At 42.4% G+C, this 17,858-nt stretch overlaps 1 protein-coding gene across 1 annotated transcript in view; it reads left to right on the forward strand.

Annotated features, from left to right (window-relative positions):
- Window positions 1-17,858, forward strand: part of si:dkey-49n23.1 (semaphorin-3D) — a 231,277-nt gene that overhangs the window by 144,728 nt on the left and 68,691 nt on the right. Inside the window, exons 3-4 of the mRNA XM_034165916.1 lie at window positions 17,361-17,515; window positions 17,591-17,653. Coding sequence (XP_034021807.1) covers window positions 17,361-17,515; window positions 17,591-17,653 — 218 coding nt within the window. The remainder of the gene's footprint in view (window positions 1-17,360; window positions 17,516-17,590; window positions 17,654-17,858) is intronic.

Below are 17,858 nucleotides of genomic sequence, written 5' to 3' on the forward strand. Positions count from 1 at the left end.
CCAAACGCAAAAACCCAACACAGTCCCACAAACACAGTACAAATGTAAATGCATAAAAGAAAAATAACAAACAACCCCCCCAGAATGACCTGCAGAGCCCAACCCCCCCTCAGAAGGCCTTCATTGCCAGTTCCAGGAGGAACAGCCAAAACCGTAATCCCACAAAGGTCCCCAGGTATACATGGAGTAAAACGGTGCCCCCCAGGGGACCGTATCATCAACCCCAGGAGGCACCCTCCCCACAACCCCGGAACCCCAGATCCGGTCACACTTGGCCGGTCGGTCCCAAGCCAATTCCCCCCCAGAGGACCGTCCCATCAACCCTGGAGGTGGAACCCAGAAGGAAACAAAATAAAACCAAAAACCAACCCCCGGAGGACAACCAAAAACAACCCCGGGGGGATATAAAACGACCATAAACCCTGTTACCCTCCCCGGCACCCCGAAAGACCCCAGGTCCCTCCCAGAGCCCTTCGGCGGCTCTATTTTGGCGAACGGCTCAAAATATTAAGCCGGAGAAGGGAACAGGTAAAAACTAACCCAGCTCCAACCCCAAGGCGCAGCGGAGAACCGGAAATATGTCCGGTGCCCCAACTCGACCATACCCCAGCCACTCGGGAGGGGTGGAACTACCGAAATGGCAAACGGCAACAGATCGGCCCACCCCTCCGACTGAGGCATGTCTCCGCTGCACCACACCCCGGCAACACCCATGACAATCGGTACAAAAGCTCACCGAGGCTGGAGTGGAACTGGGCCCTAACCAAACTAAAAAGAACGCCTCTAACACCCCCCCCCCCCCCCCCCCCAGGTGCAGAGGTCTTCTGAGAATGCTCAGCGTGACCAACCTGCACCACCCCACAACCCACAAGACAAGCGGTCTAAGGGCAAGTGAGGTTGGGGTTAGGAATGTAGAGAAATAAAAACAACAAAATAAAACGACCCAACAACCCAAACAGAAAATACCTAAAAACACATACAAAATTGACAAGTAAGTGAGCCCAGGCAGGCTTCTAACCGCCTATCACTCCACCAGATACGCCCCTACCTCCCCAAACAAGTATAACCCCTGATTAAAGAAAAGGAAACATTTACTTGTGCTAGAATTTTTTTTTATTTTTTATTTTTTTATGTGGGTTCTTTTGCCTGTCCCAGAACACTTGGAGTTACGTCACCTTTATTTCTCTTGACGCTTACGTGTCGGGGCAATACAGGAATCTCGACTCGTCCGAGCTGCATGGGCTCGTCAATAGGAGGAGCCGGAGGTCCCGTCGGAGGAGCCTCAGTGGGGCGAAGAAGAGGCGGCCCAGCTTTGTGTCGGGGAAAGCCCCGAGACAAAAAAAACCCGCTCTGATGGGCGTCCTCTCTCGCGTCCACGCTCCTTCATCCGATCATCTAGACGAATCACCAATGATATTAGCTCATCTAAATCGTTTGGCTCGTCACGGACCGCCAGCTCGTCTTTTAATGACTCATTTAACCCGTCTACAAACACGCCCGTAATGCTGCGGCATTCCAACCTGATTGAGCAGAAAAAATCCGGAAGTCTACGGAATACTCCGCCGCACTCCGCCTCCCCTGCCTGAGATTCAGCAACCGTTGAGCAACGGTATTCGTTTTCACCGGATGGTCAAAAACCAGTCGGAACTCCCGGGAGAAATCCTTAAAGGACCCTAACAATGGCGAGTTGTTACTCCACAACGCTGTGACCCAAGTTAAGGCGTCACCTCGGAGCAAATTTGTCACATACGAAACACGGCTTCCATCAGAAGAGAAGGAAGCCGGTCGCTGAGCAAAAACCAGAGAACATTGCATCAGAAACGAAGCACAAGCTTCGACGTCTCCCGCATAAGGCTCCGGATGACAAATGATCGGTTCAAACACCGAATCTCTGGGTGACGGGGTTATCTGCCCTGGTATCGATGATGCCGCAGCTGGCGCTGCAGGAAGCGGAACGGCTTGAGCTGCAAGCTCCGTAACACGGGCGTCTGTTTGTTTAATTTGATTTGCGAGATGCTGTAATTGCTCCCATATTTTCTCCAAGTGTTCTTGAATCTTTTCGGCAAAAGGAACCGCCTCTGCCGCTGGGTCCATTATGGAATGGCCGGGAACTACTGTTATGTGTCGACGCGGGTTGAGGAGCGGACCTGCGTCAGACAGGACCCAGCGCTAAAAATAACCAGAAAGCGGTTCCAAACAGAAACTATTTATTATTCACCTGTGCTTAAAAGTGTAAAAACATAAAAACAACGTCCCTCTGGTGGAGTGATTCGTGGCTCGCTCTCCAGCGCCCGCAAGGATTAAAGCCGGCGCTCCTGGACTTCCTACCACCGCCAAACACCCCCCAGGTGGACACGACAAACTGATTCTCTGTGAAGCAAAGAGAAGGTGAGGTAAGTCAACAGATACAACTATATCTTCCAATAAACACACACTATCAGCAACACACTCAGGTCAGTGTCCTTTTTTTTACTTTATGCAAAAGAGCAGCTTCTCACAACAAGTGGAGGATCACTTATCCTTCACGCCACAGCAGTGAGAAGCAAACTGCACAATTCTCTTCACAATTCCAGTATACTGTGTAACAAAACACCAAGTTACTATCAACAATTACTTAAACACTTAATTACCTTTAGTGTGTGCTGACAGCATGTGTCCTCACCCCTCCCTGCTTCACGGGCTCGATGTGTCAAACCCAGGCGCGGTCCTCAGCGTCTCACAAACGAACGTCACAAGGTCGAGTTCCCGGCAGTTCTGCTCAAATCACACATGACTTAAATGCAGAACGCCATCCAATTACCTGCTTCAGCTGCAAGTCGTCCAGGTTGCACGTGAGCACCAATCACAGGTGCTTTCCATGATGTTGATGAGGGTGAAGACTCTTCAGCCAGCACCTTCTTCACAGACAAATCAGCCCTCATGCCACCTGGAGAGCAAAGAAAAGAAAAGAACACCAAAACATCCAGCCACGCCCCCCCAACACACAACACCGGGGTTTGGTTTCTGTCGTCCTGCAGGCCCTGAACACATCGTCTGTGTTAAGCTGCAGTCCATCTGCATCTGTAAGCATCCTGTTTCATCCTCGAAAGCTGAAGAATAAAAGTTATGTTGGTGCAGACCTCACTTAGAACTACCAGGTGTGAACATGCTCTTTGAACCTTTCCTGAGTTCTGGAATCAGTCGGTGTTGCTCTCAGTGTTGGACCGTGATGCTTCTTTCTGATCTCCAGATGTTTCCTGCATGATGGGAGTTGATAACGTCCCACCAGGTTACGTTCTCTTCCAAACACACACACTGAATGTGTCTGTGAGTTCCTCGTGATGAATCAGAGGCATTGTTGTGTTATAACATATTAGGTGTGATGAGATGATCAGAAATATATGAATTGTGTCAGCGCCTAGCTTACCGCGGCCGCTGTCCTCCTCGTTGTGGGTGTCACTGCGGTCACTCTGCTACTGTCGTGTGAAACGTTTACACCTGGTGGACTGTGACGACGCAGACAAAGTGTATTATCCAAAGACACAAACAGGCAGCGTGGCCAGAAAAAAAACCCAGGTCAGCATATCAGTAACCCAACTCCCTTTTTCCACTGGGCTATGCTAATGACCTACCCCATACCATGGTGCTACCCCATACTACTGAGCTACTGAGCTACTTCATACCACTGAACAACCGACCCCATAATATTGAGGTCACCCCTATTATTGACCTGCCCAATACCACAGAGGTACCCCATGCTATTGACCTAGCCCATAACATATAGCTATACCCCAATTAGTGAGGTATTGAGCTGCCCCATACTACTGAGTTTGGTGGTCATCTAAAATGCCCACATACTGTGCATTCTTCACATATTTTTATTCTGTTCACACTCATACATTGAACATTAGTATAATTTGATTGTGCTTTTTAGACATGGAAAGACCACTTTTAATTCTATCCTTTCATCATACAGTCAAAGAAAAGCAGTTAGAAATTCCTCACCTTTGCACTCCAGCAATTTTTAGGTTGACTGATGTGATAAGTTGTGGGAACTCTAACTTCTGTTCATCAAATCCAGATGAATCATTCAGTCTGGATCATTTCACGTGTTTTTAGACATTACTGAGGGAATTGTCTTTTTTTGATCAGTATTTGACATGTAGGAATTTCAATTTCAGGCTTATTTTTTTGCACTTAGTCGTCCCCCCCCCGCAATCTTTGAAAGACATTCTCTGAGGAGACGGGCTGGATCACGCATACTTACTGAATACATACATACATACATACTGAATTGAAAGCTGTTTTTAAACAGTTACGTTCACTGACAGCAGAATATCTGGAGACAATTTCCACCCAATAAGCATGGGGCCATAATTCTGACTTTAAAATCTGACCTTTATCACAGATCCTAAGCAAAATCACTTATTTTATCTGTTGGCCTGCCAAAAGGTGGGAAGGTTCAGCAAAAGTCATTTCTGAATTTCTATTTTTTTTTTTTTTTTTTTTGCTGACATGCTAATAAACATACTTACATAGACACCAAGGCTGCCTGCAGGTAGCTCAATACTTAGGAGTAGCTCAGTCATTGGGGGTTAGCACAGTAGTATGGGGCAGCTCAATAATTTGGGGTTAGCTCATTAGTATGGGTTATCTCAATAATTCCAGGGTAGTTATATGTTATGGGGTACGTCAGTAGTATGGGGTAGGTCATTAGCACATCCCAGTGGAAAAAGGGAGTTGGGTTACTGATATGCCAACCTGGTGTTTTTTTTTCCCGGTCACACTGCCTGTTTGTGTCTTTGGATAATGCACTTCGTCTGCGTCGTCACAGTCCACCAGGTGTAAATTGAATGGAGAATTAACCTGTATCATACTGGAATCCCGTCCAGGAAAAGTCTGGGGGTGCCCATTCTGTTGTGTAGCATGGAGCTATGCAGTATGGGGATACGCATCAGAGGGCCTGAGGGTCTATATAGGATTTCCTACTTCTTCTTGTACAGTCAGGGTTTTGAGGTTTTGTTTTTTCCATTCTAACATGTAGCTGGGACAGGAGAAGCTACAGACAAAAGTTATTAACTGCACAGTCTCTCCATTCACAGCTACTGAAGCTTGTAACTCTGTCAGAGTAGTTCTGGGTGTTTTGGTGGCTTCCCTCACTCGTCTTTTTCACACACGGCCTCAGGTTTTGAAAGGATGGTCTGTTCTAGATTTGCTGTATTCTTGTATGGTAGATCCGTGTACTGTGACCTTGTCTCTTTTCCACGCACAGATTTTCCACATGTACTTTGAAAGCAGCCATAAAAAGTCATACATGCACTTATTGTAAATTCTGAGACATTTTCTTTATTTAGACTTTAATTTGTTTATTTGTTTATTTATTTGGATCCCCATTAGCATCTGCAGTATAACTGCATCAGCTACTCTTCCTGGGGTCCATTCATGTTTTAATCACAGTTTCAGTACAATAACATAATAGATTTCCGTTAAGGCCTGTAAATCATAATGAAAATTCATAATACATTCAGAATAAGTTCATTCATAATCAATTCATAATACATCACAATACTTCAACCATTTACCTCAGATAATACTTTTTCAGTTCCTTTTTAAAACCCAGTCCACTGCTCAATTCCCTTAACTTTAGTGATAAATGATTCCATTCTCTCATGGCTCGAAACATCACTGTCCGTTGACTCTGGTTTGTTTTACATTTAGGCAAAATGAAACACAGTCCTTTAGCATGCGTGGTTGGATAAAAATGAGTATCCTTACTAAAAGGCAGTTGTTGGTAAAGGACAGACGGTATCTGAGTTGTAATAATATTTCTTAAAAAGTTTGCTTTTGCATATAGCCACCTGTCCCTCACCAAAAGCCAAGAGAGGCGCTTATGCATTGTATCCACACTCGTCCTAAAGCCACATTTTAACACCACACGTGCAGCTTTATTTTGCACAAGCTGTAATTTTTTTTACATTATTTACTGAAGTATTTGACAGACAACTGCACAATAATCCAACTGAGACAACACCAAACTTTGAATGACATATGGTATCACTGGTTTAGTTAAATATCTTGAACATCTTCTTATCACTGCCAAAGTCCGTCCCATTTTAGAGACTACATTATTTATTTGTTTGTCCCAGGACAGTTGGCTGTCAATACAGACTCCAAGGAGTTTGACTTCTTCCACTTGTTTAACAACTGTATTTTTCATTACAACATTTAGTTGTGGTTCGGCTCTTAAGGAATGTTTAGTTCCAATGACAATGCTTACTGTTTTTCCTACATTCAGAATGAGTTTGTTCAATCTTTCGTTCAATTCTTCAATCCAATTTTCAATCTTTTTAATTTCCTGCTCAAGTTTTGTTTTAACTTCCTCAATTGATTTCCCAGCCATATAGACTGTTGTGTCATCTGCAAACATTGAAATGCTTGCTGTATCAAGCACTAATGGTAGATCATTTGTGAAGATAGAATATAAAAGTGGACCAAGACAACTGCCCTGTGGCACGCCATGTTTCACAGTTAAAACATTTGAAGAACATCCATTATAATACAGTAATTGTTTTCTGATGATGTATGAAACCTCAGTAGAATAGTCAGGTATCGCAGTAAACCAAACTGTGAAGCACACGGTGGGATTGAATCCAGTCCGAATTCACCTGGTGTCCAGTCCACTTCCCCTCAGGTCATTGTTCAGGCAGAAGCAGTGAATGACTCATTTACAACATCAAGGTTTTTCTTTTTTCTTACTTTCACAAAGGAACAAACTGAAAAGGCAGAAAACATTTTCAGCAAGACGAGATTATAGACCCTCACCGGCCAATTCAGTTCCGAGCTTTGAGATGTGACAACAGTTTGATCCATACGAGGCCATTGGAAACACGTTTCTGTCCACGAGCTCCAGACAAGTGCTTTGATCACATTATGAAACATAATTATGTTCTGTTCATACAGATTGGGAGACATTAACGTGGGGGCGTGCGTTACAAGTGAGTTACAGTTATGGGTCTGATAGCGTGCGCTGGTACTGCACACCACTGTGTGTTCCACGCTACCGAACCACCTGGGTCCTGATTGGCAACTACCCAAGCCGGGTGGAACGTGGGCGTGTCCTCAGGGTTGAGGACCCCAGCAGCCAGAGAATACACAGGATAAGCAGTCCACGTGGTGACAGGGTCCATGAGGGAGTAAGTTGAGACAGTCCAAAAAGACAATCAGAGGATCAAAGCACAGATTATCTTCATACCCGGCAAACAATCCACATGACAGCTGGCTCCATACGATGGTGGTGAGGGTCAGCAACAGGAAGACAACCACAAAGAAACAACATGGGAAGTCGAGCTAGCTAACCTGATGTTCTGGCATGCGAATGAGGGGAGACGCAAGACTGAATAGTGCGTGAAGGAATCAATGACAAAATGAAGGTGCACAGGAACTGGAAAGCTGAGCGCTCATGAGCAAGATGGAACTCACGGAAACAGACCAGGATCGTCACAGTAAAAGCTCCAATGGAAGTGAGCATCGTGTGACCATGAAAATAATTATACAACTCAAATTGTTCAGTCTGGACTCCAGGGTTACACGTGTCTATAGATGTCATCAGCATAACAGAATTTTTGTGATGTTCCGAATGAGTAAAGAGCGCAGGGTTGGTTTTTTTGTTTTGTTTTGTTTGTTTGGATATTTACCTGTGTCACTGAAGGCAGAGCAGGTATAGCAAATGGTTGTCTACATGTGTGCGTCTGTCTGTCTGTCTGTGTTTATCGACATATCTTGATAAATATTTAATGTGTTGAGGTGAAGCGTGGTGAATAAGGTCATTTCAGTAAGATCAGACAAGTTCAGGGGTGTGCACATTTTGATTCTAATTATGGCCACACGGGGCAGAGCCTATGAAACCTTGTTAGACCCTCCAGAAATTTGCAGTGCCAGGATTTCAACAGTTAATTCAAGAAATAATTCAACCGATATACAGGTCCATATATAGAGAGGGGTGTCACGGTGTCTGTCACCGTTCAGTTCACACCTCGGTTGAGACATCACAGTTTGATACAGATTTGATTTTTGAAAATTCTTCAGATCTTTGTTGAAAATATACCTTTATTCATGGATGAACTGTTTTGGTGCTAGAAATGGGTTTACCATTGTAAATTAATGTAAAATAAAATCACTCACCATTTCCATGTCATTTGACATTATGATTGGTCATAAATAGTGTTTAAAAGGTTAAAAACTCATTAATATTGGCTGGACATAGCATGTTCAAAATGTAGCTTTGATCTGTGAGCAGCAGAGAGCTGACGTCAGCACCGTTAGACAAAATGTAAAGGTAAACTTTTTTTCCATCAACATTTATGAATTGTATTATATCTCTTGTCATTCACATTGGGATGAATTTACTGTGCAGCACGTTAAGTGGTTTGTTTGTTTTTTGATTTTATGTTGCACAGCGAGTGGAGCCAGACCACCTTGAGTATTTTGTCCATCTTAAGTTTGTTTGATTTTTTATACAAATGACAGCATCTCATAAAACCTCACTCTGTATAGATTTCTGCAGGAATTTTACACTAATTCATATAAAATGTACATTTTTGCCATAAGTTGTTAGTGGTGTGTGTCTAAACTTGAATGACTGGACAAACATCATCAGTAAAACAGTGATTCAGCACAAATGCGGATCAGTATGCTTTCACTTTTAGGTTCATATTTCGGATTCATATTAAGCAATTCCATTTAAGCTTCCACAGTTTCTGGGTGGAATCATGCGTCTGCTTGCTTCAAATGAATGGTTCGCTGTTCCCTCTGATCGCCTCACACACAGAGAGCAGGCTGACCCCGCCTCCTGCATAGAGCAGAAGATGAGAGGGACAGATCTATGGATATGAGCAGCACAGCTCGCTGAAATGTCGTTGACTTCTAGAAACAAATATCTACATGTGTATAATCATACTGTCCAGAGTGGTACCATGTATTCTGCATACAGTTCTGTGTACCAAACTGAGTGTCAAGTCAGCTTGCAAACAACTGGTGGTCATTATGAGTTGAGACTTGACTTGAGACTTGCCGATTCATGACTTGAGAATGACTTGAGACTTGCCGATTCATGACTTGAGAATGACTTGCCGGTGACTTCGTCCCGCCTCTGGTAGTAATAATAGTAGCAGCAGCAGCTGTGTCTTCTTGAGGCAGCTTTAGTCATGCCCTAACAGTTCTCTGGAATCTGGGGTAGGTGGAAGGTGATAGCTTTGTTGGTGACGATAAATTTTTCATTTCAGTCTCTAAATCAAATGTTCCCTGGAGCGGGTTATTGGCTCATGTATCAATATCTGGAGAGATATACAGATATATTTGTTGAATTGTTTGTTGAAATTTCTGGAGGGACTACCTAGGGTATGTGATAATTTCACAACTTTATTGGTTGTGATGAAACATGACTGCAGATTATGTCTCTCTAAAGCCTAGTGTCCACATGTGCCCATCAGCTTCCAGGTGGGCTCCAGATAGAAATCAGGACACAAACAGCATCCGACACCGCAAAAAGTGGTGGAGCTGAAGCTGGCAGTGATCTTGCCACTGGTGACACCTATTCATAAGATGGAATGTTTCTCTGCCTTCTTGCTGCGCTGCCTTGGTGAGCTTTCAGATACCAGAATGGGTACAGATCTGCATCAGTGTTTAGTACAAATCTAATGCCCTCTGCTTGCAGCAGGGTCCAGGGATGTTGCAGACGGCCGGTTAAGCTGCCGTGAGCTTGGCGGTGACCCGGTCGGGTTCTATCGGGGTCAAAATTTTGAACCATCCAGATGACGGGCGACGTGCTCCAGGATGACTATGTGTGCTTGCAGATGGATTGTGATGGGATTGGTGATCATCCTGTGAGTTTGCCGTTTTGTACTTTTTTTCTCTCACAAAGCCAACCGCAACCTAACAGGATGGTTAGCCACGTTGCAGAAGCTGGAAGTTGGATTTAGGAATAAAGATTACAGCATATGTTTCCTTTGTCCTAAAGAAACAAGTAACTCGTTACAATCTGTAATTGCATCTGACAAAGACGTTATGGTATCACATCTGTTTGCTAGGTTGTTTCCATTATTTCTCACAAACCAAAGAACCAGTTTTTACGAAAGGTCAATGATTTTCAAACATGTCTACATAGGATAGTTTGGGCCTTCAGATTCCTCATCTATCAGAAATCATATTCAGAAGTATTTGGTTGTTCAGTGAAGATGACTGACTGCGAGGGTTCTTCTTTTCTGTATGTGACTCACTGACCTCTTGTCACTAACTTTTAAACTACTGACCTCAGTTTAGCTAATCCTGACCTTGGTGACCCCACACACTCACATTTCCTCAAAGAAGGAATGCAGAGCTAAAAGGTCTGAGTCAGGAGTTGTAAAGGTCGTGACCTCAGGCCACAAACCAATCAGCAGGAATCCAGATCAGCACACAGACCCGTCAGAACCGATCAGCGTCCATGTGATTAAACGCAAAAGCAGCATTCTGACTCGCTGACAGATCAAATGATCCTCACTGTTCCGTAGATCAGAAAACAAAATCATACACTTGTTTTTTTTTTTTGTATTTCTTTATCTTTAAAGGTTTTCCTCAACACAGTCACATTTGATTCACTTTTGTTTTTACAAAATTATTAATACATTTCCACACTACCAGTCAGATATAAAACTGTAGGAGTCGACGTGCGTTATCTGGAAAAGTAATGAAGAACATCACAGTGAAAAACGACAGGCTTTTTTCCTCTCTCTCTCTCTCTCTCTCTCTCTCTCTCTCTCTCCTCTTCAACGTGTCATGTCATATTTTCCGCCGTGTTCTCGCTGAGCGGGTGCACTTTGAAATATCTCCTGCTAACTTTTCTTTCATCATGTTGCGTGTCGATGAGTTGCTTGATTGATGGGACGTCTAGATGTTCCTGAGGCAGAGCCAAGTGGAGCAGGACCATGAAATCCTGCTCACATTAATTGTCTCCGGCCCTCAACTTCAAACTAATACTTTCTGTCAGAGCTGAGAGATGATCCCGGATCAGTTTACAAATCCCAGTCCTTCCGAGAGCTGCGAACCTCATTTTTATCCATTTTGTTATTCAGTGCCTGTAACATTCATGTGCTTTGTTCAGTTGTTTAACTCATGAGGTAATAGTACTAACTTTATCTGATCCTGCCAGGGCAATTCCAGAATCCACCCACACGTGTGCCAAGGCTGGTACCAATCTGGTTTAAAATTAAATCCATTGATCTTGACTGGGGTGTACCTTAATCTACATGCCAAATTTGGTCAAATGTATTCAAAGAACCAGGCAGCAGTAAGGCAAGCAAACAGTCAGACATGACCTTGACCTTAACCCCAAAAGATTGACCTTAGGCAAATTTGATATCACTTGGGCAATTCTACGACCCAACAACATGTGTGCCAACTTTGGTGCACACTGGAATGAAAGCAAAAATGTTGACTTTTGACCCTAGTGATCTTGATCTTTGCCAAAATGAACCTTTTATGGGAATTTGCAGGTTTGACCTTCACCCACATCCCAAGTTTGGTGGAAATTGAACCTAGGACCTGGGGGACTAAGGGGAGCAAAAAGACAAAACAAACACTCAAATTAGTATGATGTCTGTACAGTATTTTGTCTGTTACCATTTGACATTGATGTTCTGTCAGTATGACAATTAATATGGTTTGTAAATCAGATAGCTCCCTCCTGTGGCTCCTTTGAAAACTTTTAATGTAGTTGGCTTTCCATTCAATGAAAATTTCCTTTACAAAGTCAAAAAGGTCCCTCAGGCGATGCATCAGACTGTACAACTCCTCACTCGGGGGAGGAGGAGTAACAAGAAGACAGATGTCAGGAATGAGAACGAAAGGAACAGTAGTAGCCAGTAAACCAGTATTGATTAGTATGTCTGATATTTATATTATGTATCTGTATTTATATTTACATTTGCAAGCTGTTTTGCTTTTTACACTTTTGATACTCCGTGTGCTGTTATACAATGCTGCTGGTACCTCAATTTCCCTGAGGGAGTCTTCCCAAGGGATCAATAAAGTTCTATCTAATCTAATCTAATCTAATCTAATCCCTTCACATGTAGAACACACATGAAGTAACCACATTTGAAGTAATGGTCACTTATTCAAAAGTATGAATACCGGAGCTGGTTAGAGCAGTTACCACACTTTCCTCCACACGAGAAGGTCTTTGGTTCGAGGCCACTCATAAATATTGTTCTTGTATATTTGGAGTTGCATCAGGAAGGGATTTCCGGTATAAAGCTTGTGCCAAATCAACATGTGAATCAACCCCAGATCAGCAGGGTGCAAGAAAACATACTGATTTTTGTGGTCAGATGGGGATTCAAACCAATGAATCTCTGTTCTACAAGCTCACCTTTTTAACTTGTAGATGATCACCTCATTCAGGTGGTTGTTGGCTCTTAATTGCCTGACTACAGTGGAATATGCTAATCAGCTTTTGGTAGGGCAGGGTGAGATGGAAAAAGTGCAGGTTAGGGTGTCCATAAGTACCACAGTTGGGAACCACTGATCTAAACGTGAGTCCCTTTGACTTCTCCCTTGGTTTCACGGATCACCGCAGCAGATCCAGGATGGAGCTGCACGTTGAATTGGTGCAAGTTTTACACCGGATGCCTTTCCTTATGCAACTCCACATTACATGGAGAATGGGCAGGAGTGGGGTCTGAACAGGGAACTTTTGTTGTTTGACAATAAATGGCTTCACTCAACCACTAACCGTGAGTGAAAATAAAGCTTTTGATGAGTAGGGCCAGATGGTGGAGACCTGGAAGGCCTAAATGTGTGGTGAGGATTTTCTGTGAAGGTTTGGTGGAAGAACCTGTCCAGATGGCCTTCTACTCACGCATCCTTAAAAACAACACTCACATCCTGAGATAGACCGGACATGGAAGGGGAGTGATCCATCTTCAATGCCTCCGTTGTCGAGGCAGCTGCTATGAGCTGCAGCCAGACTGTTGTCAGCGCTTGTCACTTGGCAACCCAAAAACCCACTGGTCGATACCTGTGGTAAAGGAAGCCATCAGGCTGAAGTAGGAGGCCTTTCATGTCTGGTTGTCAAAGAGGTCTCTGGAATCAGTAGACAGACTGTTTTGTCAGTAGTGGCAAAAGCTAGGGTTTGGGAGGAGTTTAAAGAGGCCATGGAGAATGACTTTCAGTCAGCTCCAATGCAGCGCTGGCAAACTGTCAGGCTAGTCAGGAATGAGAGGCAGTTCTTAGCTCAGCAAGGGAGGAGAGCTGCTAAACTGGACTGAGGATATCTTCTGGTGGTGGAAAGAATACTCTGAAGATCTCCGCAACCCCACTGACATGCCCTCTGTTGAAATAGTCTTAAAAAACTCCTCTGTGGCAAGTCGCCTGGGGCAGATGAGATTCGCCCTGAGATGCTGAAGTCTCTGGATGTTGTTGGATTGTCATGGCTGACAGTGACGCACTTATACAATGCTGCATGGAAGCCGGGGACAGGGGGTGGTGGTCCCATCTTTAAAAAAGGGGACTGGAGAGTGTGTTCCAATTACAGAGGAATCACACTTCTCAGCCTCCCTGGGAAACTGTATGCCAGGGTACTAGAGAGGAGACTTAAAACATTAGTCAAACCTCAAATTCAGGAGAAGCAATGCAGGTTCCGTCTTCGTTATGGATTGGCAGAAGAGCTCTTTACCCTCGCAAGGATATTGGAAGGATATTGGAAGGGTCTTGGGAGTATGACCAATCAGTCTTCATGTGTTTTGTGGACTTGGAAAAGGAATATGTTCAGATCCTTCAGGGTACCCTGTGGGGGTGCTGCAGGCGTATGGGGTACCAGAACTGCTGCAACACACAATCCAGTCTCTGTATGACAAAAGTAGGAGCTGTCTCCAGTCAGGGTCTGGAGGGTGTCCACTTTAATGACCTCAGAGTTGCAGCTCTGATTTGCAGATGATGTGGTTCTGTTGGCTTCATCAGACAGTGAGTGACCTTTAATGTGCAATGAGGCCGAGTGTGAAGCTACAGGAATGACAATGATTAATGAACATTCAGAATGTCCCAAAAGTACATTCCCACATGAAAGCAAATACATTGTGAATACATCTTGAATATTGCAATATATTGACATAATATCTTGATATATCAAGGAAAAAAAAACATGGATGTCAATGACAGTCCTACTTTAAAAGGTAGCTAAAACTATTTTAAATGGCTATATGACTTACATGACTTTAACACCCTAAAATATGGGATGTAATTTTGAACAACAGAATTTTTTAAATAATGTATATACATAAAACAACAAAAGAGAGAGGGAGAGAGGAAAAAAATACAATATAAGTAATGTGCAAGGGAGTGGTGAAAGCCAAAAGGCTTATAAAGAATCCACTCCAAAACAAAGCAAACATAACAGAATACAACAGAATTACACCATTTTTTCCAGATTAAAACAAATCATTGTAAATACCTCCTGCAGGATCTTCGCTTTTAGTCCACTTTTATACAGTAGTGTTCAGAATAATAGTAGTGCTATGTGACTAAAAAGATTAATCCAGGTTTTGAGTATATTTCTTATTGTTACATGGGAAACAAGGTACCAGTAGATTCAGTAGTTTCTCACAAATCCAACAAGACCAAGCATTCATGATATGCACACTCTTAAGGCTATGAAATTGGGCTATTAGTAAAAAAAAAAAAAAAGTAGAAAAGGGGGTGTTCACAATAATAGTAGCATCTGCTGTTGACGCTACAAACTCAAACTATTATGTTCAAACTGCTTTTTTAGCAATCCTGTGAATCACTAAACTAGTATTTAGTTGTATAACCACAGTTTTTCATGATTTCTTCACATCTGCGAGGCATTAATTTTGTTGGTTTGGAACCAAGATTTTGCTCGTTTGCTAGTGTGCGTGGGGTCATTGTCTTGTTGAAACACCCATTTCAAGGGCATGTCCTCTTCAGCATAAGGCAACATGACCTCTTCAAGTATTTTGACATATCCAAACTGATCCATGATACCTGGTATGCGATATATAGGTCCAACACCATAGTAGAAGAAACATGCCCATATCATGATGCTTGCACCACCATGCTTCACTGTATTCACTGTGAACTGTGGCTTGAATTCAGAGTTTGGGGGTCGTCCCACAAACTGTCTGCGGCCCTTGGACCCAAAAAGAACAATTTTACTCTCATCAGTCCACAAAATATTCCTCCATTTCTTTTTAGGCCAGTTGATGTGTTCTTTGGCAAATTGTAACCTCTTCTGCACGTCTTTTATTTAACAGAGGGACTTTGAGGGGAATTCTTGCAAATAAATTAGCTTCACACAGGCGTCTTCTAACTGTCACAGCACTTACAGGTAACTCCAAACTGTCTTTGATCATCCTGGAGCTGATCAATGGGTGAGCCTTTGCCATTCTGGTTATTCTTCTATCCATTTTGGTGGTTGTTTTCCATTTTCTTCCACACGTCTCTGTTTTTTTTTGTCCATTTTAAAGCATTGGAGATCATTGAAGATGAACAGCCTATAATTTTTTGCACCTGCGTATACGTTTTCCCCTCTCCACTCAACTTCTTAATCAAACTACGCTGTTCTTCTGAACAATGTCTTGAACGTCCCATTTTCCTCAGGCTTTCAAAGAGAAAAGCATGTTCAACAGGTGCTGGCTTCATCCTTAAATAGGGGACACCTGATTCACACCTGTTTGTTCCACAAAATTGACGAACTCACTGACTGACGGCCACACTACTATTATTGTGAACACCCCCTTTTCTACTTTTTTTTACTAATAGCCCGATTTCATAGCCTTAAGAGTGTGCATATCATGAATGCTTGGTCTTGTTGGATTTGTGAGAATCTACTGAATCTACTGGTACCTTGTTTCCCATGTAACAATAAGAAATATACTCAAAACCTGGATTCATCTTTTTAGTCACATAGCACTACTATTATTCTGAACACTACTGTACGTATATAAAGTGATAGATGGATTCAGTAGATGTACATTATCATTCCAACATTTAACGCCATGATATCTGATGTGATGCTGATAACGAGTTGCTCTATGCAAAGGTAAATGCAAATGTGCAGCCTGCCTGGTCGGATAATTATGAATTTGATGGTTATGCACAAAATAATATTTAATGAAGGAAGGCCACTTAATATCATAGAGAGCTCTGAAAACAAACATACAAGTCAAGAAAATATTTATATGGAAAATATTTAAGAGCTGCAATTTAAAAAACAGAGGTGGACTTGGAGCACAAGTTTTCAGATGAGTAGCCATTCAAGCAAATTTTTTCTGTAGAAGAAATATTTTGTTTATATAAGTTGCAAAGGTACTTCCCCATACAATATTACAATAACTTAAATATGGATAAACTAAACTATAATATACTGTAATGTTAAAAGACATTTGTGATGTATTAAATATCTTATTTTGCTTATGATTCTTATTGACTTGTTTTTTTTTTGTTTTGTTTTTTACAAACATGATCAATATGTTCTCTCCAAGACAGTTTCTCATCTATCCACACACCCAAAAAACATATAGGTGAGACCCTAGATATTATTTCATTATCAATGCAAATTTTCATTACACCATGATTACATATTTTATTGCCAGCAAATAACAGAAAAATAGACTTTTTATATTTAACGCTAATCTGTTGGCTTTGAACCAGGTTAAATAATTACAAAGATCATCATTTAAAGTCCTAATCGAACTATCAATATCCTTGCTGGAAATAAAAAGAGCAGTATCATCAGCAAACAACAAAAGGAATGTAGTAGTAGAAACATCTTAAACAGATTAACAGATTAAACAGAAACAGATTAAGAAACAGATCTTAAATCCATATTTGTTTAACTTTGAAAGCAACATTTCAAGTTAAACAAATATGGATTATGCTAATCCATATTTGAAAAACGTCCAATAAACATGAATTCGGAAGTGAACAGTAGACTCTTGCAGGAAGCTGTGTGCAATGTATGGACTTTTATAATGCAAAAATAATCAACATAATATATCATTATAATAGTATAAACACTCACAGGCCACTTTATTAGGTACACCTGTACCAGCAAGCATAATTGAGTGTCATCACCGTAGTAATGAAAAATAATCCCATAATGCCGCAGTATGTGCACAGGGGGTGCGATAGGGGTGCGATAAGACAGACCCCTGTGGAACCTTGTATTTCATGGCAACAAGGTTAGAGGTAATGTTGTTGTACAGGACACAGTGAGAAAGGTGCGTTCTAAATGTAGACTGCAGTCGCTCAAAGAGGTTAAATGTTTTTTTCTTAACCTCAACAGTATATTTGTCTTTCTAATGAGTCTTTGCTTGTCTCCCGCACAGACCTGATGAACGGTTCAGCGATCTTTTGGAAGGGTGGGGTCGGTGGTGGTTACCAGGCTTTGCTATTGGATGAGGATCAAGGCTGGTTACTGGTTGGAGGGAGAGACCACATCTACCTGCTGACACCCGATCATTTGGATCGGCCCACGCATGTGGTGAGATGTTGGCGTTTTTAACAATAGCAGCAGAATTACCAAACATTTCTTCACACGTGTCATTTTGTCAATCAGATCTACTGGCCGGCAGCCAGAGAGAACGTGGAGCACTGCAGGCTGGCCGGAAAAAGCCTGGAGGTAGGTGTCTTTCATGCATTCTGAGTCATGAAGCGATTATGATTGTCAGTTTGACTACAGACGCACACGTGTATCGAGTCTTATTCTGTTATCATACAGGAAATGTTATGGTTTCTGCAAACTCTGAATACAAAGTTCCAGCAGGCATGAAGATGTCTCCAGACAGGGAATGCCTCAGTGGGATTCCCACAGGAATCAGTAATTC

The sequence above is a fragment of the Thalassophryne amazonica genome, chromosome 3 (genome assembly GCF_902500255.1).
Source record: "Thalassophryne amazonica chromosome 3, fThaAma1.1, whole genome shotgun sequence".
NCBI lineage: Eukaryota > Metazoa > Chordata > Actinopteri > Batrachoidiformes > Batrachoididae > Thalassophryne > Thalassophryne amazonica.